Raw genomic sequence first — 22,778 nt, 5'->3', positions numbered from 1 at the left:
GCACAACGAACTTAAAGTGTCTTATTTATGGTAACAGTAAATTTTATTACTTTCTATGAGCTGATATTCTGGATAGTATTTATTTCAAAGCAAACTGCAAATTCAAAGAGGTCAGATTGGTACAATTTTGTGCTTGCATACCCTCAGGGACTTTATTTCTTCCATATTTATTCCAGAATTGTTACTAGAAAAAAAACAGCTTTATCCATCCCCTTGCCAGCAAGAGTCTTGGCAAGAGAGACAGCCCTTGGCTGACCATAAATAAAATTCCTTGAATCACCAGCATCTTGATTTAAGAAAGAAATTTTACTGTCTTTCATACACAAAAAGCTGATTAACAATGGTTTAAGAAAAAAACACTATTCCACTTTTCCACAGGTGTACAAAAGGAAATATAATGGGCTTACATTCAACAATAAAGCTTAAAGTTCACTCTAGGTAATAGTTGCATTAACATTCACATACACAAGCACAGAGTAAGTATATCTCAGGAGTCTTATAATAGCATACAGCATACATATGGGAGATTGATTCAGGTAACATCATAGGTGTTAGTAAGTTAGCAATTCAGAGTGTTATAGAAAAGGAAAACTAAACAAGGCGAAGGTGTAGGCTAGCACACCGAGACAATCACAGGATCAGAGGAATGAAAAGTCTGCTCACTGTATGTATGAGAAAACAATATTTTTCTTCAGTTTCTGGGTCTTGGTATAGTGGGTTAAGAAGGTTGTGTAATCAAAGTGCACATCATTTTTCTTAGAAAAGAGAGAGAGAGAGAAAGATCCTTTTACTTAGTAATTAATACATGCAAGAGGCAGCCCCAGAGTGACCTGAAAGAGTAAAGCTGTGATTGGCAGGTGGCCGGTATAATACAGATGTTCCAGGCAATTCTCTTAAAGCACTTCTGTAGCAGCAATGGTTACTTCAAATGGCTGTAGACTGGATTCTCTTTTGAGGGGGAGGTTGGGGGAATTGTATTCATCATATTTCTTTAAAGATTTATAGCTATAGACTTTCTCTTTTTTAATAAATCTATCAAACAACAAAGAGCATAAAGTGAGGTGTTGGGTTTTTCTTTTGCTTTTGCATATGTGTTGTTGGAAAAGGACATGTCCTTTTCATAAACATTGTGTGCAAAAGAATTGTTAATAGCGCGAGCACAAGGACGCGTACAGGAAACACATCAGATCTGCTTCTGTTGCCCTGGCTGACCCTCCTGTTACAAAACACTTGAACTGCTGGCTTGCATGCATAATGTAGGTTTCGAATATGGTGATACTACAGCCAACAAACGTGAAGGTTTGTCAAGTGGGGATGGCTTTGTCTGCTAGGGAATCACCACCCCACCTCCAGCTGAGAGATTGAGAAAGTCTGGTCCCACTTAGCTTCACATTTCCTCCTCCAGACCCAAGACCCCTGATGTGTATGTGCCTTTGCTTCCCAGCCCTTCCTGTGTCAGCTAGTCTAATCTGGACCATCCCAGCCAATATCAGGCTCTCGAACACACACAGTCGCCACGCATACCCAAGCTGCTCAACCTGAATACCTGTCAGCCTGCCCTGCAAATGTCATCAAGACAGGATGCCTGAAGCACAGGGCAGAGAGTCCAACTCTTACTGGCGGGACTGGGAAGCCTCTCCTTTGCGGCGGAGGAGAAAGGAAACTTGGGTCTGCTTTTTAGGTTCTGAAAACAAGCCAGAATGGGGAGAGAGAAAAAAAAGAGTTAACACCAGACTTAGGAAAGCTCTAAAGACAAAACCTGTTCAATGCAATCAAGACAGACACAGGGAACTTTCTGCAGATTTCTGAGGTCTCTAGGAGGGCTCATGTCATAGGAGAAAGGAGCAGGGAGTTGCTACATGGGAGAGATTTGCCATTATTACAAAAAACTGGCTAAGTGGCTTGTTTCCATTTGGTGGCCTCACTGGTCACTGTTGTCAATCGTGCTGTTCCCTTTCTCTTTTTTCTCCTGGGTCTTGTTGCCCTTCTTCTTTTTCTTCTTTTTCTTGGTCTCCTCCTTCTTGCCGAAGGTTATAAAGTCGCTTTTGTCAATTTGGTTGTTAGCAGACTCCTGCCGGATGGAGATGATTGCAGGAGATCCTGGGATAATGAATTTGTCTGGCAACTCACCGGGACCGGGCTGTTTGGGGTTGCCTGGCCCGTACTTAAAGGTCCAGCTGTTGCTGTTGACACCAGCACCCACGGGAGGGGACACCTCTCCTGCCTCAGGTTCTGAAAGACAAAGCGTCACAAATCAACAACAGTGAACGTGTGTGTGTGTGTGTGTGTGTGTGTGTGTGTGTGTGTGTGTGTGTGTGTGTGTGTGTCTTCCATTATGCCATACACAGGTGGGAGAAACCACCCTGGAGCCTGAGGGCGGCGAAGCCAGTGTCTGGAAACAATCAGCAGAGCAGATTTTTCTTACCACAAGGCCCACAGATCCAGTTTTCTAATAACGTGGTTTTGACTCTTTGTGAAGAATTTCCTAAATAATACAGCCGTGGAAGCTTGCCTGGGAACATGACAGGAAGTATACAGGCTTAAAGCAGAAAACACTACTTTCAGCATATGGATTAGGGGACACACTTGTTTTCACTCTCTTTTTCTTCTGTTTGTTTGTTTTTATTTTGTTTTTGTTTCTCTAGACAGGGTTTTTCTTTGTAGTCCTGGCTGTCCTAGAACTTGTTCATAGACCAGGCTGGCCTCAGACTCTGAGAGATATACCTGCTTCTGCCTCCCACTGCCTGGCTTATTTTCAATCCCAATTCTGCCCAAACTACAGATGGACTGTTCGAACTAACTATCTGCTTTGATCATGTGGATAAAACAGAGATGAGTTAGGAAGAAGTGGAGTATAGAGACCATAGCTCCATGATATAAGAGGGTAAAATGCTGCTGTAAACTAGATCTATTTGTTTGGATAAAGCATTCCAGTTTCATTTCCAAGCCAAGCTTCCTTCCCCAGAATGGTCACAAACTATGCAAACTTTTGTGGGACTACAGAAGAGACAATTATTGGTGTCATTGGAGAAAGTTATATGGGATTCTAGCGGTACAGTGGCATTTGTACTGAGCCTGCAGAAAATGATTATGTATCCACAGGGGGCTTCAGTGCAAAACTTCTCCAAGAATCAAGTTAGAAAATACTCCATAAAGTACCATAGCGACTTTAGAAGGGAAGCCAAAGCTGTAAAGGGGGAGTGATAGTCTGCCTGAAAAGGTGACCCCAGGAGCCATGACACTGGAATAGTTTGACATCACAAGAGGGCTTATGTTAGCATTCTGCTTCAGTCTGCCTACTTGTGATGTCATTGTTTACCTGCCATGGGGGGATGAGTGGGGGGAGGGGGGATGCAGGGTGGGGGGAATAACCCTACCCAGGGCCATATAAAAAGACAGACCTTCCATCCACATGGTCTGTCTCTCTCTCTCTCTCTCTCTCTCTCTCTCTCTCTCTCTCTCTCTCTCTCTCTCTGCATCTCTCTCCTCTCCTCTCCCCCCATTCCCCCTCCTTTCTCTCTCCCTCTCCCTCTCTCTGTCCTCCTCTTCTCCCCCCCCTCTCTCCTCCTGTCTTTCCCTCTCTCTGTCTCTCTCTCCTCCTCTCTCCCTCTCCTCTCCCCTCTCGCCTCCGCTCTCTCTGTGTCTGTCTCTCTCCTCTCCCCTCTCTCTCTGTTGTCTCTCTCCTCCCCCCTCTCCCGCTCTCTCTGTCTGTCTCTCTCTCTCCCCCTCTCTCCCTCTCTCTCTCTCTTCTCTCTCTCCCGCCTCCTTCCTGTCCTTCTCTCTGTCTCTCTCCTTCCTGTCTCTCTCTCCTCTCTCTCCTCTCTCTTCTCTGTCTCTTCTCTCTCCTCGCTCCCCTCTCTCCTCCCCTCCTCTCTCTCGTCTCTCTCTCTCGGTCTTCTCTCTCTCTCCCCTCTCTCTCTCTCTCTCTGTCTCTCTCTCCCCCCCTCTCTCCCTCTCTCTCTCTGTCTGTCTCTCTCTCTCCCCCCTCTCTCCCTCTCTCTCTCTCTGTCTCTCTCTCCCTCTCTGTCTGTCTCTCTCTCTGTCTCTCTCTCTGTCTGTCTCTCTCTCTCTCTCCCTCTCTCTCTCTCTGTCTCTCTCTCTCCCTCTCTCTCTGTCTCTCTCTCTCTGTCTGTCTCTCTCTCTCTCCCCCCTCTCTCCCTCTCTCTCTCTGTCTCTCTCTCCCTCTCTCTCTGTCTGTCTCTCTCTCTCTGTCTCTCTCTCTGTCTGTCTCTCTCTCTCTCTTCCTCTCTCTCTCCCTCTCTCTCTCTCCCTCTCTGTCTGTCTCTCTCTCTCTGTCTCTCTCTCTGTGTCTCTCTGTCTCTCTCTCTGTCTGTCTGTCTCTCTCTCTTTCTCCCCTCTCTTTCCCTCTGTCTCTCTGTCTCTCTCTCTCCCTCTCTCTCTCTGTCTCTCTCTCTCTCCACCCCCCTGTCTCTCTCTCTGTCTCTCTCTCTCTCCCTCTCTCTCTCTGTCTCTGTCTGTCTGTCTGTCTATCTATCTGTCTCTCTCTCTCTCTCTCTGTCTGGGGTACCCTTCCCCCTTTCCGTCTCCCCGATGCTCATTTAACAAACTCCTCTTCAACATAATATCTGCTGCCTGGTACCTTCTTCTACCTTACCTTATATCTCATTGCTTTAATTATTAATCATAACAGTTTATGCATCTGCCTCTGTTTTTTTGTGGTCCTGTAGAAAGTTCAGCCAGATAACTTGTTTACGTTCATCTGCATCTTAGGATTGCTCACACCTGGAATTGCCAGGCCTCACTTCCATCCATTTCTTTGGTGGCCCTGAGCACTACTGTTTTGAACATTGTCCACACCAAGTTCTCTATACTATTTCCCAAACCAACAGTCACATTTCAATTCTTATCCTATCAATCCCCTCAGACACATTTTTCATTTCCTTCTTGAAACAGTGACTCGTTATGTAGGAGAATAATAAACCCCACAGGATCTTAGTGTTGGACTAGGCTTCTGTGTCATAACAGATTTTTTTTTAATGAAAGAAAGAAAAAGAAGCCAGCTTGATAGTGTATGTATCTCATATACACATAGAAACACTGAGGACATTGGGTAGCTCCCAAAGAGATGGCTTTAAATTGGATTGCACAGATTTCAAAGAAGAGCAGTGACTTTTTAGACAAGTGGCAAGACAAAAGAACGAACAGTTTAGTCCCCAAGGACAGCAACTTAAATGGCAGGTGGCAACTGGTTGGTACAGGTTGTTACTATAGCCTCAAATCTAGGCCAAGTCCATAGTTAGGAGTTTTCTAGTGGTTGCAGTTGGTTCTCACTAGTGTGTGTATATAAGCATCTTTTGCTTGTTTGCTTTTACAAATTTGTTTTGGTTTTAGAAAAGCAAAAGGGAGTCAGGGAGATTTTCTTCCTCTTCCACCTTTTGTGGAGGTTCTGTCAGGTCGACACAGACCGCACTCCTGACCCTTCTTTTTGCCTTTGACCAGTCTCCTTTGCACGGTCTTCCTCAGCGATGTGTTTGACGGACTTGGCCTGTGAATCTCTACTTTATCTCTGCACTCTCCTTTTTGTGTCTCAGCCCTGTTTGAGGGCATAAGTGACCATCTAAATATAATAAAGTTGAGCGTGTGGCACTTGTCTATAATCCCAGTACTCAGGGGGCTGAAACAGAAGGATGGAGAGGTTCAAGGACAGCCTCGGTCTATGTACCCAGTTCAAGAACAGCCTTGAACTACCTCAAATAAACATAAACATACAAACAAATACATTAATGAGATACAGATTTGTATTTGAAGTTCCTATCCCTCTGTGCTGCAGTCTCCTACATCCATCTGCCTCTCGGATGGCCCTACTTGCAAATTTCAAGACATTACAAGCTGAAAAAAAAAATCTGAGATCAAACTTTTGATTCCTTCTTGCCCCCGCCCCCCACCACCTCCTAAATCTTCCCAGTCCCAGGACATGAGATCTCATTGACCCTGATGCTCTGGCCGGGATGTGTGGCACTACACTTTGTTGTTCTTTATTGTCCACTCTCCACTTACAGGTCTACTCTCTATTTACAATACATTGCCAAGACTTTTACTATTTACGCCTCCTAAGGGCATCTGTCTTGTGTCCTCCTCATCTTCATTCTTTTCAGGATGTCATAATCTCTTATGTAAACCACAGCAACAACTTCCTCCTTCGCTTCACTGCTTCCTCTGGGCCTCTCTAATCCCACACATCATAACCAAATTATCCTTATTCTTTAAAGTCCTCCAGCTTTAAAAATGAAAATAAAATTCTCTAAAATAGAAATCAGATGAGATCACTCTCCCACTTAAAATAACTCAAAAGCTTTCTACTGCCTTGGTGCGGGGGGGAGGGGGACTTTTAATATGGCATATAAGAACTGTGAATAATCTGTAATGTGGTGTTTTTAGGGTTGTTTTTCCTCAAGATCTTATGAATGTTAGGGAGATTTTGAAGGTGTAAGATTTTTTTACTATGCTTTAGGAAACTAGAGGCTTCAGTGCAACACTTCTCCAAGGTTCTTGTTGGACGACGCATCGAAAAGTCTAACAGGGACTTTAGAAGAGAAGCCAGGACCATCTCAAATGTCTCCCTTCCATTCCTTAAAGACCAGATTTTTAAAAATGTATGTGTATGGATGTTTTGCCTGCATGTACATCTATGTATCATGTGTGTGCATGGTGCCTGACTAAGCCAAAGGGGGTTGTCGGAGGCCCTGGAACTAGAGTTACAGATGGTTATGAGTGAGCTGTCTACTGGGAACTGAACACTGGTCCTCTGGAAGAGCAGCTGCTGTTCTTAACCACTGACCCCTCTCTCCAGCTCCTCCCTCCGTTCTCACCATGATACTCACGACGAAGTGTTATTTCTTCAGAGAAGCCTTCTGTAATTTCAGGCCGAGAAGTACCTCCTTCACCTAGAAGAATCTACTTCTGCAAGGGTTTAAAAGGCATCATACTAGATGTAGATGCGTTCACCAGTATAACCAATGCCTAGTAAAATTTCCTGGCCCATGCGTGCACATAAGTGTTTATTAAATGAATGGACAAAAGGGTGGTCGTGAGAAGCAGACGTGGTACCCACTCTGGCAGACCAAACAAGTCCATACTGATGATGCTTTTGAAGTCCGAGCAGCAAATGAGGTAACGCATACAAAGTGATAATCCTGATGCAGCACGGTGTACACTCCACAAACGGTGTCACATATGGGTAGCTACATAAATACGACAGGGCTAGATAAGGGGCGGGTTTACAGCAAGCAGGAAAGGGGAGGAGTGGGAAACTTCCTTCCTTCCTAAACCCCTTTTCTCACGGCACAATTCCCTTGTGGGAGTTAATGCTACATACAGTGCTGCTGAGCTAGGGCAAGAGACATGTTCCCCTCTCTGAAGCTAAAACTGATTTCTTTCCTTTAAAGCAATCCAGTCTGCAGCTTAGCTCAGGCAGAATCCTCCTGTTAAACTCTCAGACACGGGCTCTGACTCTGAAAGGCTTAGAAAAAAAAAAAAAAGGGGGGGGGGCGAGGCATGTAGGTGTCCATTTTGTTTGGAACCCAACGCCTTTCATATGCTAGGCAAGTGCTCTACCACCGGGACACATCATCGCCTGGCCTTATTTATTTGTTTGTTATTTATTTATCTAGCTACTATTTATTTTAGTTGGAGACCATGTCTTGCTAAGCTGAGCCTCAAACTATTGTAGCCTAGGCTGCCCTTGAACTTAAATTCCTGGGAGGGCTTCCAGAACAGCTGGGATTAAAGGCCCCTATGCCTTTAAAAAAAAATTTTTTTAAATTATTTTTTAACCCGGGGATTGAACCTTGAGCACATGCTAAGCAAACATTCTGCCACTAGGCTACAGCCTCAGCCCTGAGGAATGTTTTTTAAGTATTTATAAAGCTTTGGATTTTGCATCCAGAACTAAGTTTCGGTACTGCCAGAGGAGTTTAGTTGTCCTTACAAGAGCCCAGAACAGAAAAATTTTCTGACCATAGTTAGGACTCTACATAAGGACCATCTCACAGTCACCCAGAAAGCCAGAGCTCAGAGATACCTTCATTCCATGGCGTTCAAGTGACATTAGCACATTAGCAGCCATGTGTACTGGTCCTGGGAAGCCTTGCAGCAGGCCCATCCGCCAGCAGCTAACTGGCTTCTTTTATATCTCGGTAAGATTCCTCGGCCTTTGTGGCCACCTTGGTTTCTAACTGACTCAGCCAGTTGGAGCTATCCAGGTACACTGTGCACATGTCCAGCTTCTGTGCCGCAGGAAGCGATGTGGTTTCCCCAGTACTCCCCGGACACTGTGCTGCTCAGCCTATTCTGGTCTTCCTTGTGTAAGCAAAACACCTCTGAGGGCCTTCAGCAGCATCTGCATTGTAGCTCACTCACTCAGGTGAAAGCGTAGCTTGAGGGTCTGATGAGACAGCCATTTACTGACCTCCTACTCAGATTTCTTTTTGACTGAGAGAACTGAAGATCCACGGCTAGCTTTGCCCGTTGGATGCTGTTTCTTTCGGACAGATCTGAGGACATCATTCCTTTTAAAGATGCTAAGGCAAAACGCAGCAAACTCCGAACTGCAAGCCAGTCCTAGCAAATGGTCCACAGAGGAAATCTCTCTTCCTTCAGAGATACCACCGCTCCTCCTTAGAGCTCCCACAAGGCCCCTCCCATTACTGCCAAGGACCAATACATGGTAGAAGGGCTGGTCCTGGAAGCTGAGGCAGAAGTATTATTAAGTTCAAAGGCAGCCTGGGCTACCCTAGCGAGACCCTATCTACAGCTTTTATGCAGTAAAAGGGCTGGGAATATAGATGCCTAATATGCACATGACCCTAATTTCAATCCCCAGTACCACCACCCCTCCCCAAATCCGAATAAGTAGACTTCTAAGGTCCTAGAACAAGGATATAAGAAACATCAAGCCACAGGGTTTGGATCCTTACAAGATATTCAGATGACAAGCCAAGATTTAGAGTTTTAGTAAAGTCAGATCACAATTATGGGGGAAAACAAGGGGCAGGGTTGCTTTTTGGTTTCTTTTTGGTACTGGCCAGTTTCTTTACAACTTAAAAATTAGACCAGCACGCATTTTTTTTTTTTTAAAGCACAAATCTTCCATTTTTACTTTAAAAAACTGCTTTCTAGAAGTTTAGTTAGCTGGCAGCTTCCTATAATCCTATAATCCACTTGGGCACTGCCCAGGGGTCTATGGGCAAAATTCCTATCTATCCTCTTTTCCTGTTAAACTAAGCCTGGCTTCATGGGCCCATGGCTGGCTTCAGGGACTAGTCATGACTGGGGAAATTAAAAGCCAGGGTGGGTTCTGAAGATGGCGAGGCAAATGCCAGGTCTGTAAACATCTCCCTGAAGCCCATGCTGCACTGCAAGAAATAAAAAGGGCACAAAGAGAACTGTAAGAAACAGATACTGCTAACATGTATCTCTGTTTTGTAGGTGAGGAGCCGAAGGACCAATTTTGGCCACATGATTTTTAACTGGTGTGGCCTGGAATTAGGATCTAGGCAGATTCCTGAGGCACATCCTGTGCTGTGTATCAAGGTCATTTGAAAACCTAAAATACAAACATGTACAGGAGCTGTTACAGGGCTGTTTGGTTGCCATCTGGGAGAGAGGCAGAGAGAGGCAGGCAGGGGCCTCCGAGCAAGAATCTGCTGAAAGGAAAGGCGGTGGGGGAGGGGGTGTGAATGTGAGAGCGAGGAGTCAGGAAAATCACAGCTCAGCCTCCAGGTTTCAGGCCCGCCCCCTTCTCCCTCATTCATCCCTTTGTTACCATCTCTGGGACTTAGTGCCGAGGTTAATAAAGAGCTTCCAGAAAACCCATCATTGTGATTAAAGCCGAGGACTATCTTGCCAGACAGCACTTTGGAGCCTGCCTACCGCCCACTCTGATCCGTCAGCGCACCCAGCAAAGGCTATTAAATGATTACAGGCGTTTCCGGCTCAGCCAGCCAGCCAGCTCCCCAGGACTGTTGCTCCTCGGGGCGTGGGCTGCTGTTACTGCTGCCTCCGACCCGCTGCCGAGGGGGCATAGTCCGGCCACCAAAGGCTCTGGCGTTTGTCCACGAACATAAAGAGGCTTGCTATTCAACGCCACTCCACCTCTCCCTCTTCTTAGCTGCTTCTGCCACCCGCGCCACAGACAGTCACTGTATTCTTTCAAGATGCCCCGATTTCCTTTGTGTCTTCTAGTTTTGAGCAACTGTCCTAGCCCCGGTCCTTTTTTTCAGACTTTAGAATTATATAAGTGCCTGTTCTGGCTAAAGGGAAAAATAAGACTAAAGGGAGAAACAAAGCAAAAAATCCACAATCAAACTACTGAAGGGAAAAAAAAAAAAAAAAAAAAAAAAAAACAGGCAATAGATGTAAAACATCTCCTCCTCCAACCCACCTTGTTTCCCACGTTTACCGGGTTCTAGGACCGGCTGGAGAAGCACCGCCCCTCAGCTGCTAATCAATTGCACAAACCTAAACTGCATTCACAAAACACAGCAAGAATCTGAAATCTGAATCCTGCCTGGGATCAGAAAGACCACAGAAAGGCTACAACCACCTGGGGACCTAGCAGCCGCATCCTTCATTTTCCTGCTGTATCCTGGTTCTTGGTGGACACTGAAAGAATACCCATAAAAATCAGACAAATGTCAGCATATGTTCCCTGAGCTCCACAACACTTGAAATTGTTACCAGGACACCTAGGCTTAGCTGCACGGTATAAATTACCATGTTCCACATATCTTTTATTATTTTCAGGCCTCTGCTTTCATTTGTAAAACGGGTAATAATAGCAGTTGTTACAAGAGTAAATGCAGTTCTTCTCAAAGAGCACCTGCCTGGCACAAAGTAACTCTTACTTACTAGTAAGATGGATTAAAGAACTGTTGAATGCTTACCATGAGGCAGGCCGTTTGTCTGCATATTTTGCATATGTGTATTTATTTGGCTAATTTTAAGTTATTGTAAATACTTTATTTTGTTTAAATATGTAGTTAAATAATTGTGGGTTTTTTTGTTTTTGTTTTTGTTTTTTTTCAGATACAGCAAGGTGATTTGCTCTGAATCACACAGGGATTTGGTAACAAAGCTGAAAAATTATTCTCTCCCTGGCTCTTGGCTCAGTAAGACAGTGATCTCTGACCACACACACCTTGGGAAGCCTGGGACTGAGAAGGGTGTGTGTGTGTGTGTGTGTGTGTGTGTGTGTGTGTGTGTGTGTGTGTGTGTGTGTAGCAGCTCTAGGTTCGCAGGCCTTTTTTATCTGAAGGGTAGGGTGGTGCACCACTGACTAGAAATCAGACTGGGCAAGTGAAAGGCTGGTTGCCCAGGGGTCCCCAGAACTGCCACTCCTGGTGTTTCACTGTCTTTGGGTGGGATGAGCTGATCTGGAAGATTCTATGACTGGAGCCTTGGGCCACAGCTGGGCTAATTTTCAATAATCTTGGAGCGGAAGAGAGAAATACAGTTGGCATATTTTTAAAGCCACAGCTCTTGCTTTGTGCCCAAAATAACTCTGCCGTTTCTAGGTTAAGAGTATAAAGGCATCATGTGCTGCAAACCCAGATTCAAACATTGGAATGGCTGGTCTCAAACCCCCCTACCTTCCACACAAATCAAACTTCTCTCAGTGTCCTCCACAACCCATACAGGGCTCAAGCTGCCTGTTTTCTCTGTTTTGTTTCTTGGTTGCTTAGGTCCTCTGGGATCTAGAAAAAGGAATTTCCTTTTATAGCCTTTCTCCTCAAAAATCCCATGCTACACCCCTTCACAGCAGCTGACATTACACCCTGAAGGGACCAGAATGCTTAGAATTCAGGAACCTTTGGAGAGGTCACAGATTTGAACAGCAATCTCATCCTCGCTACTGTAAAACCTTGAACAATCACTTGGCCTCTCAATGCCTTTTTTTTTTTATATATGCAAAACGAAGATAACAATAACCACCTAGTGGGGTTGCAAGCATTAAAAAGAGACAAGGCTCATAAATTACAGAGAATGATGCCTGGCCGGAGGAGAATCTCAAATAAAGAATAGTCATCATTAGTGTGATCCTTTAGGATGGCAGCACCTCCTGTCAATCAATTTCTGTGGGTGGTACTTCCAGGAAATCTCTTTTCCAGGCCCCCCTTTCCAAAGAGTCTACCTGAGGACCACACACAGTAAAGTTTTCCAGTTTAGAAGTGGTTAGGAGGAAGAGAAGGATTCTCCAAGGCCTCTGGAAGGGTTGCCTAGTTAAACATGGTAGAAAGCACCTTAGATTAAGTATCAAAAGCTGCAGTGGCAGCATGTACGTTTAATCCCAACACTTGGGAGGCAGAGACAGGCTGATCTCTGTGAGTTCCAGACCAGCCTGGTCCACAGGATGAGTTCTGGGAGGGCCCAGGGCTACACAGAGAAACCCTGTTCCCCCAGAAACAAGACAAAACAAAAACCTTAGGTTCAAACGTCATCTCCACTATTCTGCCGGATTCTCTTTTCTTCTATGCTATTTTTATAACATTGATTTGAGGGTTTCTATCTGTAAGATGGATAAAATACCTTCTTCTCAGGAGCTTTATTACTCACACCACTAAATGTATTTATTTACAACAAAGTGGTCATTATAGCAGGTGATAAAATATGGATATGAACTAGGGAGGGGAATATGGGCAGGTGTCCTGTTCTTGAAGAGTGACAGTACAGTGGGAGTAAATGAGTTTTTACAGTAGAGTAACCGGCATAATGACAGTGCTCACCTTCCTAGAGACAGTATGTACAATACATAAAGATACCATACAGAATATGAAACAGCCACGCCTCAGATCCTGCACCCCTTTTATTGGACATTTGGACTTATTAAACATTAACTATTTCAAGTTCCTATGCAGAAAAATTGGCATAATAACAGGGCTTAGTGGACTGAGTACTTAGAATAACACCTGGTACAAGTTTGAACATTGGGTACATTTTAGCTATTCCTATTGTCACTTACAAGTAAATTCCCTCCTCCATCTGCTTCAAGAATATCAATATGGAGGCCAACTCTCTTAATGATAGCATTACCGTATTAGATGATGCTTGGCACAGGCTGGAAGGTGGGGCCAGAGGGAAAGGTGTCACAGTTGCTGCACCATCACAGATAAGAGTTGTTTTTATGTCCTATAACCTCACAGTTCTACTTCTGGAAATACATCATACATGGATATTAATGAAAAGGTTTAAGACATATGTATAAGAACACATATATTGCATTGTTTACAAATGAAGATACTAAAAGGAAACTGGATAAAAATAAATTGAATTATAAGTCTACAACTTATCACTACCTGCCTTATTAAAGAATGAAGTGGATCTAATTGTATGGACTTATATATTTTTTAAGCACACAGAGACATAAAAAGTATTTTAAGAAGCTACATGTGCACTAATATGCATAGCAAATCCCATTTTGATTTATGAAAAATGTATGCATTATATAACTAAATAAATGTTTTGAAGGTTTGACAGGGTGAACTCTAATGTAAACTACAGACCATAGGTGATATGGATTAGTTGGTCTAGTTTTGTCATGAGCAGCCAATCTAGCACTCTGGAGCAGAGCATCCATAGTGAGGGACGGTTGTGCATGTGACAGGGGGCACCATGCTTCTTGCTCTATTTTTCTTACAACTGCTTTAAAAAATAAATAAAGTCTATTAGCTGAGGATGGTGTTGCACACTTGTTATTCCTACATTCATGAGGTGGAAGACAGCAGGGGTAGGGCTTACAGTCCACCCTGGGCTACACAGCAAATCCTAGGCTAGTTAGCCTTGCTACAGAAAGAGAGCTTGTATTGCCTGGTGGTGGTGGCTCATACCTTTAATGCCAGTACTCAAGAAGCAGAGGCAGATGGATCCCTGAAGCCTGAGGCCAGTCTGGTCTCCAGAATGAGTTCCACAACAGCCAAGACTACAAGAAAACCCCTTTCTTGGGAAAAAAAAAAAAAAGATTCTCTATTATGTAATAAATAAAACTTATTAACTAAAATTATTTCAAGGACATACACAAAGTTACTAACGATGGCTGCCTCACTAAAATGGAATAGTTGAGAAAAGCATCTAATGCAAATAGTACTATATGGCTTAATACATATATAAATAATATATTTTATCCTTAACACTTTTATGAGCATTCTGGGAGATGAGCATTACACCACTGATAGCATTTGTCACTGGGCAGGTAGACAATGAGGCATTACTCTTTGTTTTAGTTTGGCAGAGATTTGATTTTCATAATTTTTGTTTCTTTCATAACTCAATCCAAGAGAAAGTTGTCAAAACAAACAGGAATTCAGTATAGCTCAAAACTGAAGACAGTATGTCATTACTGTAGATATCAAGGACCCATTTCATACTTCACAGGTCTACTTGAAAATGGGGAAGGGAGCTGGGGTAATCCCAGCACTCTGGGAGGCAGGCAGACCTCTGTGAGTTCAAGGCCATCCTGGTCTACAAAGTGAGTCCAGGACAGCCAGGGCTACACAGAAAAACCCTGTCTCTTAAAAAAACAAACAAAAACCCTCAAACAAACAAACAAAGAAAAGAAAGGGAGGGAGGAAGGAAGAAAGAAAGAAAGAAAAAAAGAAAGAAAGAAAGAAAGTCAGAGAAAGGGTTGTTGAGGGTCAGAGAGATGGCTCGGCAGTTAAGAGCACTGAGTGGTCTTCCATAGGACCCAGGTTCAATTCCCAGCACCTACATGGACCTTACAACTGTCTGTAACTCCAGTTCTAGGAGATAAAACACCCTCACACATACATATATTCAGACAAAATACCAATGTACCTTAAAAATGTAATAAAAAAAAAGAAAGAAAGAAATTAAGAGCCTTAAAATAGGTATGGCTGAGGAGAAGGATTTTATTGTAAGTATGAGGAAGAACACAGCCAGGGCCATGTGAAAGAATCCAGACTGAATCAGAGAGGAGAGAAGGGCATGGGGTGGAGGTGGGGAGGGTGGGGGGGGAGGGAGGGGGGAGCTGGAGAGGAAGAGAAGAGAGAAGAGACCTAAGATGACAAAGAGACCAAAAGCGAGCCAAGATAGGGGCCAAAGAAGAGCAAGGCTGAAATGGGACGTTTATATAGGGAATAGACATGGGGAAGGGAAGGGAAGGCCCTGGGCTGAAGAGGTTTAAGGTACAGTAAGGGTGAGAAATGCTGGGAGGAGCCACAGGTGCTGAGTAAGCCTGGAGCTCAGGCAAACATTTGGCATGCTAATAGACACCACAGTTAGCCTTTCATCCCAGCTCTCTTTGGAACCTAATTGTGAAGTCTTTGTAAAAGTGGGACGTGTGAAACCAGCCTAGCCTGAACCTAGAGCCCTTGGCTGGCTAGCATCCTTCTGGAGCCCCACGACAGTCACACAGTCACATCCATAAGTGTCCCCACTAAGTGTCCCCACCCCCTACCTATCCTGAAGTGTGTGAGGCACAATCATTCACCACACCAATAAAGTAGCCTGTGCCTTTGGTTGTTCTTTCAAATTTTTCTTCCCTCCCTTCCCCCCTCACATCGCAGTCTGCAATCTGTGCTTCTTAGAAGCTGGCAGCTCTCCCAGGCTCTGTGTTGCTGTGTCACTTCTCAGCCTCAAGCAACCATTTCTAGACAAGTAGTGATGTCTCTGCATCGAGGACATAAAATGGAGAATCTGTCAGAATCCCACAGTAGTGAGATGACAGGAGCATGGACAACCTTCACTGCCATCACCACCTTGACCTACACACTTCAATCCCAGCCATTCAATCTGGCAAAAAATATTTCAAGTCCTATTTACAGTGTGCCAGGCATTGTGCTAAATGCTGGGAGTTTTAAATTAAATGAAAAAAAAAAAAAAAAAAAAAAAAAAGATCTGGTAGGTTTTTTTGTTGTTGTTTTTGTTTTACGTGTGTGTGTGTGTGTGTGTGTGTGTGTGTGTGTGTGTGTGTGTTAGAGACAAAACCATCCAGAGCAGCAATTTTCATGTGTCATCTAGTCTTTCTTATTTTACATATTATTGCACAATTTGGTGGCACAAAAGAGATTTAGGAACTGTGAAGTTCACTAAACTATGGTAATTTAAAGTCATCTTTAAACACACCTGCCTCCACTACCTACACTTTCTCAGAAATAATCATACCAGGTCCCCCTACAATGCCTGAGAACATGCTCAACCCAGCCTTATGTATTAGTGTGGAGAACAGGGGTGGGGTGGTGATGCTGCATTTGCCTCCCCTTTACTTCCCTATCTGTAGACACTTACCGTTCCTAAACTTGATGTGAGAGAGGGACATGGCTTTTCTTGGTAGCTTATTAACACATCTTGACACCTCACAGGCTAGTTTTTGAAGATTTGGTAAAGCTGAGAGAGCTTAAATGTATTTCCTAGAAACAAGCCCAGGGGCTCCACTGCCAGAGAATGAAAGCACCAGGTTTTTTTGTTTGTTTTGTTTTTAAATCAGAGTATTTAGGGCCCTGTAAAATCCAGCTTTAATTTGCCTTTCTGATCTCTGGTTTCCCATGCACTTTCCTACCCAGCCTGCCAAGCGCATGTCTCCTAGTTACCAAAGTTATTTACTACACTTCCCCCCGCACCCCACATATTGGTTCCCCCCGCTTCCACCCCCCCAACACATATTGGTTCCTTTGCCTGAATTTTCTTCCTCTCCGCATCATATCATTTCAAATGCCAAGTAATACCCAACACAATCTCTAGACTGCCAATCCAATCTTCTAGGCTTCCATACATCCATCATCCATGGTTGTAGAGAAAGGGTTTGTGTCTTGCAAAAATAATATAGGGGATCCTCTCAGAAAAGATAGACCAGCTCAGTTGACTTACAAAAAGTTTGTACAGAGTACAAGAGAGTCAGACACTCTGGACCACCCATCTTCCCTTCCCCCTCACTGGCCCTGCCCGTGCATGACAGGGCTGGTTTTATCACACGACACTGTCATCATTCTGTCTTTCGATGTTTCTGTTCTCCACTAGTAATTGTAAGAAAAGAATAATAATTATTATTATTTTATTACTTAAATGTTACACATATAATACTTATTAAACATTACATATTAACCATATCACCTGGAATAGAATTTGGCCTAATATGAGGGCTTAATAAATAGTTGGTGATTCTATAGAAGGTTCTGACCAAACTCAATATTGATATCTAGCTGAGAAGTCCCCCTGAAGAAGATGGTATTTCACTTCTTCATCTGTGTGAGGCAGTGGAGGATAAAAAGAGAGAACAGGACTAAAACGAGGATTTTAAGAAGGACAGCTAACACTGGTGGTCAGTGATAGGGTTGAGGCAACCTCTGTGCCTTGGCTGGTAAAAAAGATCTTCCTAGTGCCTTTCAAATCACAGCCACTTAAAGGCTATTATCCTGGAGGCAAGGTTGTGACCCTGAGTGAGAAGGATCACAGATGCTAATGCACACCTCTAAATCCCTGGATTCAAAGATAACACACCACAAAGGCCATCCTCCCCAAAGAAATTTCCCAGAGGCAATTATGTGGAATCAACCTATTCTTGGTCTAACACAAGGAAATTGAAGTGACAACGGCCACTGACTAAACAGTCCCGGGAAGGCACACCTCAGGAACAGCACTGAACTGACAGAGCTCAGCTGCCCCTGAGGATGCTCTTTCACTGGACCTAAGGCTTTATCACCATCAGCAGTGGGAGGAGTCGTCTCTCAGAGAGAGGGGGAGGGTACAGAGAGGCCTCACAAGCTCCTTGCTTGTTACATCTCAGGAGGAAGCTGGTGTCAACCCAGGCTCTTGTACACATAAGCAACAAGCAACCCTGAAGTACATATGAACCCAGAGAATAGCCCTAAATTATCTGTCTCTAGTGTAGGAAACTGCTTTGAGAAAAGCCTGCAAGGCAAGGTATACTGGCCAAAGCCCTCCCCATCCTCAGGCCCCCAGTGTGCCCACACACATGGGTCAGGCTCTTAATTCTCTGCTAGTCTTCCTTTCCTTCTTTTTTCCCAGGCATCGAGGCAAGATGGGCCACATGTGTTGACTGTTCCCTGGAATCACTTCATGGACAGCGACTTTTTTTTTTTTTTACCAGCTACCATATCCCAATGAGTGCTCTTCTAGAGGAGCTTTTGGTGTCTTCTCCTGCCTCTCCCAACCCTTAGAACAAGATTCTTAAGCCAGGTGCACAGCAGTCAGCCTGTGATAATGTAGTGGGAGCTACTCCCTTTCTGTCCTAGAGAGGAAAATGCTCACCCAGTGGGCTCCTCTATGCTTTAGATGATGTGTTCCGAAAAGAACTAGGAAGGAAGAGACCTTTAATTATACTCTTTTATTTACCATTCCTAGGAAATAACTGTTTACTCATTGGAGGGGTGGGGTATGGAAAGCCTGACTTTAAATGGATGGTGACAAGTACCAGCAGTCACTATTTATTCACTGTGTACCTTACCTAAATTCTCTTTCTCTATTCTCCCCAACTCATTCTGAGTAATCCATCAACCAGGAAAGTTCTCCCTTCTCACCAAGAGAGATAGATAACCTTTCTATTGTCATCCCTTTCCATTTTGGAAACTGGAGGCTCTGATAATAGTCTTCAGACTACCTTTGCTAATAATAAATGATACTTTGATCAATCAACTCCTTGGTTCTGTTTTTTTTTAACTTTATACATTTATTTATTTACTATTGTGCTGTGTGATGTGGGGGGCAGTATGCATTCCAGGTGAGCACGTGGAGGCCAAAGAACAACTTTGTGGAGTTGGTTCTCTCCTTCCATTTCCATGCGGGTTCCAGGAATCGAACTCAGGATGCCAGACTTGCTAGGTAGGCGCCTCACCCCCTGAGCCTCACCAGCCTCACATCAGCTCTTAATTAGTTACGATTTGGAGAGGAAGGACTAGGGTTAGGGCAATTAGCAGCTTTCAAAAAGGATTTAAATCATCTATATACCATCTCCATGTTCCTAATATGCATCTTAATTTACCCTCACCTTTATTAAACTATGCACGCACGTGAAACCACCACCGACGACCCTGTCGTAGGCAAAATGATGTGCCCTTCCCTCAGAAAGGTCCGAATCCTAACTCCCAGGACCCATAAATGTGTTCTGTTGCAGGATGAAAGTGATCTTAATCATATATAATTAAAGATCTTGAGATAGATTATGCTGGATTAGCTAGGTGAGCTAAGTGCACTTACAACAACCTTAGAAATGAAAGAGAAAGAGATTGATTAGCAGATGCTACATTTCTGGCTTTGAAGCTGAAACAAGGGCCCAAACACTTAGAAATGCAGGAAGCCTCTAAAACCTGGGAAGTGTGAATGCATGGGACCTCTTATTTACTCCTCCAATGATGCCTAAGGCTATGCCACCCACACTGACCTGGAGCTCCACGTCTTTCTGCTATGTGCCTCTGTGCCCAGCTTTCGGGGATCCCTCTAGAGAGCCTCTAAAAGAAATGAAGCCCTCCCCACTCCATTATTTTAGCCAGTGGAGTCTACGTTGAAAACTACCCATGAACAAGTTATATTGTTTTAAACTACCTATGTTGTGTTAATTTGCTATGGTGGTCTTTGGGTACAGCTGTGTAATTTGGACCCTAAGGCAGAAAGGTGCTGCTACAAATCACTAGAAGCATGAAAGTGGCTTTGGAACTGGGCAATGGGTAGAGAATGGGAGAATTTCGAGAGGCAGGACCAAAAGGGCCTCAACTATTTTACATAGGCCAGTAATAGAAATGATACTAATTATCATGTAGGAAACTTGGTAAAGCAGTCAAATGTTTCCTAGAGAACGGCTGAATTGTTGTGAACACACTATTTGTGCAAATATGGACATTAAAAGAGCCTGGGGGCTCAGACAGAAAGGTGAAACATGTTATAATGTTACTGAAGGAAGATAAGACTTTGCTTTACGGTGTCTGGGACACACCATGATTTAGCCCCATTTGGGGCTGTAACTTCCAAAACCTTGAGATCATAATGTATGCTATCTGAAGCCACAAAATTTACGCTAACTTGTGATAGCAGGGACATGGAACCAGTACAGGCCACTGTAGCTGGCCTAGAGCCCAACGGAAACCATCAGGCTGTTCCCTTCACCTGCCATGTGGGACAACGTGATGGAAACATGGTAAGTGAACAGGGCTGAAATGCTGCCTTTGGCACTGTGTTTATTAATGAATTCAGTAAGTTCTTCTTAAGCGTTGGTGTTTGTAAGCCCTTTGCTTGAAGCTGAAAATATAAAAGTGAGCAAAACACTTTGATTAGCTACATGATACAAGAAAACCCCTTACTTCGAGGAAGCCTCCATGTGCTTCTCTGAAACATGGGACTGATAATGGACTTCTCTCCTAAAGTGTGTAAGGACTGGGGAGATCGCTCAGTCGGTAAAGTGCTTGCCTTACATGCACAGAGAGACTTTGGTTTGATTCCCCCAGACCTGTTGAATGATTAATATTTAATATTGAATTATTTTAGTAATATCAGCACTCACTCCTTAACCAGGCATATACCCAAAGAACCACACAAAGAGAATACGACCTATTTAATTAGCCATAGCACAATGTTGTGCAACAATTACTCTATCCTAAACCGCCGAGCTAATATAGCTTCCTCCCACTCAGCGTTCCCACATTATATTTGCTTTTAATTCATGTCCTAGGCCAGGTTCATTTCTCCTGATGTTTCCTGGTCTTCTCCTCATGGCTTCATCCTCTCTTTCCTTCTCTTTTTCCTCCCCTCACTTGACCAGGATGTCCCACCCTATTCTCTGCATTGCTCAGCATTGGCTAGTAGTTGGTATTTATTGGCAGCACGCAGAACAACTGCTAACATGCTTACACAAACTTGAGAGAGGAGATACTTAGAATAAACACCACAATGCAATGTCTGGCTTGAAAACCAGGGAGTGGGGTCGAAAAATTAGCATTTGAATGAACAAGGGTAAACTTACACAGTGGCCAAGAACACTATACCAACCATAGATCCATAACTTAACAAAAAAGAGGGTCAAACATGGTTTTCCTGCTTACTCCTTGCACTGAGGAAGCAGAGACAGGTGGATCCTCAGAGCCTGCTGGCCAGTGAGAGACTTTGTCTCTAAATAAACCTGGGAAGCACCTGAGGAATAACATGTGAGGTTGTCCTCTGACCCTCACACACACACACATAGACACAGACAACAGACAAACAGACACACACACATACACACACACACACACACACACACACACACACACACACACACAGTAGACATTGCTGTTAAATCCTCCCCTTGTCTATAGTACATCAGACAATGGTCCAAGAGGTAAAGATTTTAAAGCTGATCAAAAGAGACCCTCCCACTAGTACATTCACTGCAAATATCTCTCTCGGGCTGCTTCTGTGCTTCAGTGCTGTTGGGTTTTGTTTGTTTCATTTTGTTTTTCTAGTAAGAGAGCTGGGAATACATCTCAGCTGGTAGAGTACTTGCCTAGCAAGCACAAGGCACGAAGTTCTACCTCCAGACTTAGGAGGAGGCAGGAGGAACAACCTTCCTAAAGAGAGGGAGAAGGAGAGAGGGGAGAGGAAGGGGAGGAAGGAAGAAAGGAAGGAAGGAAGGAAGAAAGGAAGGAAGAAAGGAAGGAAGGAAAGGGAATTCTGTACTCCATGCTCATCATCAAACCCGCAGACTCAAATGTATCTCCCTCAGAATTATTTACACACCTAGTGATCTCCTTCCCACAAATCTAGCCTCTTCTCCTGCAGGTTGGTGAGCATTTATTCTAAGGTGCTCACATGGTCAGCGGCTTTAGGGTATTCATCTGACTCCAGGTGATTATGGGAACAGAAATGGAACAGATATGTTCTTAAGCCAGACAATATCTATACTGTAGAGGGAAAACAAACAAAACAAAACAAAACATAAGACCTAGGGGCTATCACCTCATTATGTAGGTTTGGCCTTCCATGCAACAGCTCTGGACATAGTTTTGGCTATTTTGGATATAAACTCAATATGTTGAAATTTCTAGAATCATCAACACTGAGATTACTTGTTTAGACTTCTGTCTACAAGGGAAACCTCACTCATTTATACATCTTTTTTTTTTTTTTTTTTTTTTTTTAACATGTGGAGACACCTGTGACCTAGAGACTGAAGGTTTGGGATATGGCAGGTAAGAGATAGGACTCTGGTGATAACGTCTCACTGCCTCTTTTCTCGTGCGAACCCAAATCTGGTCCCCCAGAGCTACCTCTCCAAACCTCAAATTTCAGTGGTTACACCTCTAAGGTGTATCCTCTATGAGCAGGAACCCAAACACCCCTTTTCCTGGGTTTCCTTTGGCAATAATCCCCTCTAGTATGGCTCCTTGACCTAGTCCTCTCCCCTAGAAGGTAGGCAAGAGTGTAACTGAGGAAGTGCTAGGCCTCAGAGGGTAGAACAGGGCAGAGTAGCATCTCTGTCTCTGCTCCTGCCTTTCTACTGATGGAGAACAATGAGTCTCCAAGTGCCAAGGCAAAGGAAGTCCCCTGTCAGTCCACACGCTCATTTCCAGCAATCGGAATCTTTATGGCCCTTTCCCTAGAGACCCCTGGTCTTCAGCCAACGCTTGACCTGAATATGTTTCTCCAGATTAGGCAGTGACCTTCTCAACTGCAAAGCTGGCTGCTGCTGTGAAGACGAATTTTTCAAGTTCCTTTTGGCTGACTGTCTCCAAAAATTCCTACTATAAAAAGTCTCTGCTCACTCTCTGTGTATGGCAGGCTTTAGTTTGTAGCTTGCCAGTGTGGGTGAGGCCAAGGGCAAG

General features: G+C 44.0%; 1 protein-coding gene across 16 annotated transcripts in view; it reads right to left on the bottom strand.

The window, feature by feature from the left end:
* The window catches only part of LOC127204374 (protocadherin alpha-C2), a 212,084-nt gene that overhangs the window by 487 nt on the left and 188,819 nt on the right, over positions 1-22,778 (bottom strand). For 15 of the 16 annotated variants that reach the window (XM_051163337.1, XM_051163330.1, XM_051163332.1 and 12 more), the window contains one exon: positions 1,870-2,232. In XM_051163337.1, coding sequence (XP_051019294.1) covers positions 1,922-2,232 — 311 coding nt within the window. In that variant the 3' untranslated portion in view covers positions 1,870-1,921. Of the gene's footprint in view, positions 1,685-1,869; positions 2,233-22,778 lie in introns of those variants that run through there. The other variant, XM_051163326.1, reaches the window with a different exon arrangement.

The sequence above is a fragment of the Acomys russatus genome, chromosome 20 (genome assembly GCF_903995435.1).
Source record: "Acomys russatus chromosome 20, mAcoRus1.1, whole genome shotgun sequence".
Lineage (NCBI taxonomy): Eukaryota > Metazoa > Chordata > Mammalia > Rodentia > Muridae > Acomys > Acomys russatus.
This window is presented reverse-complemented; position numbering and strand designations above follow the sequence as displayed.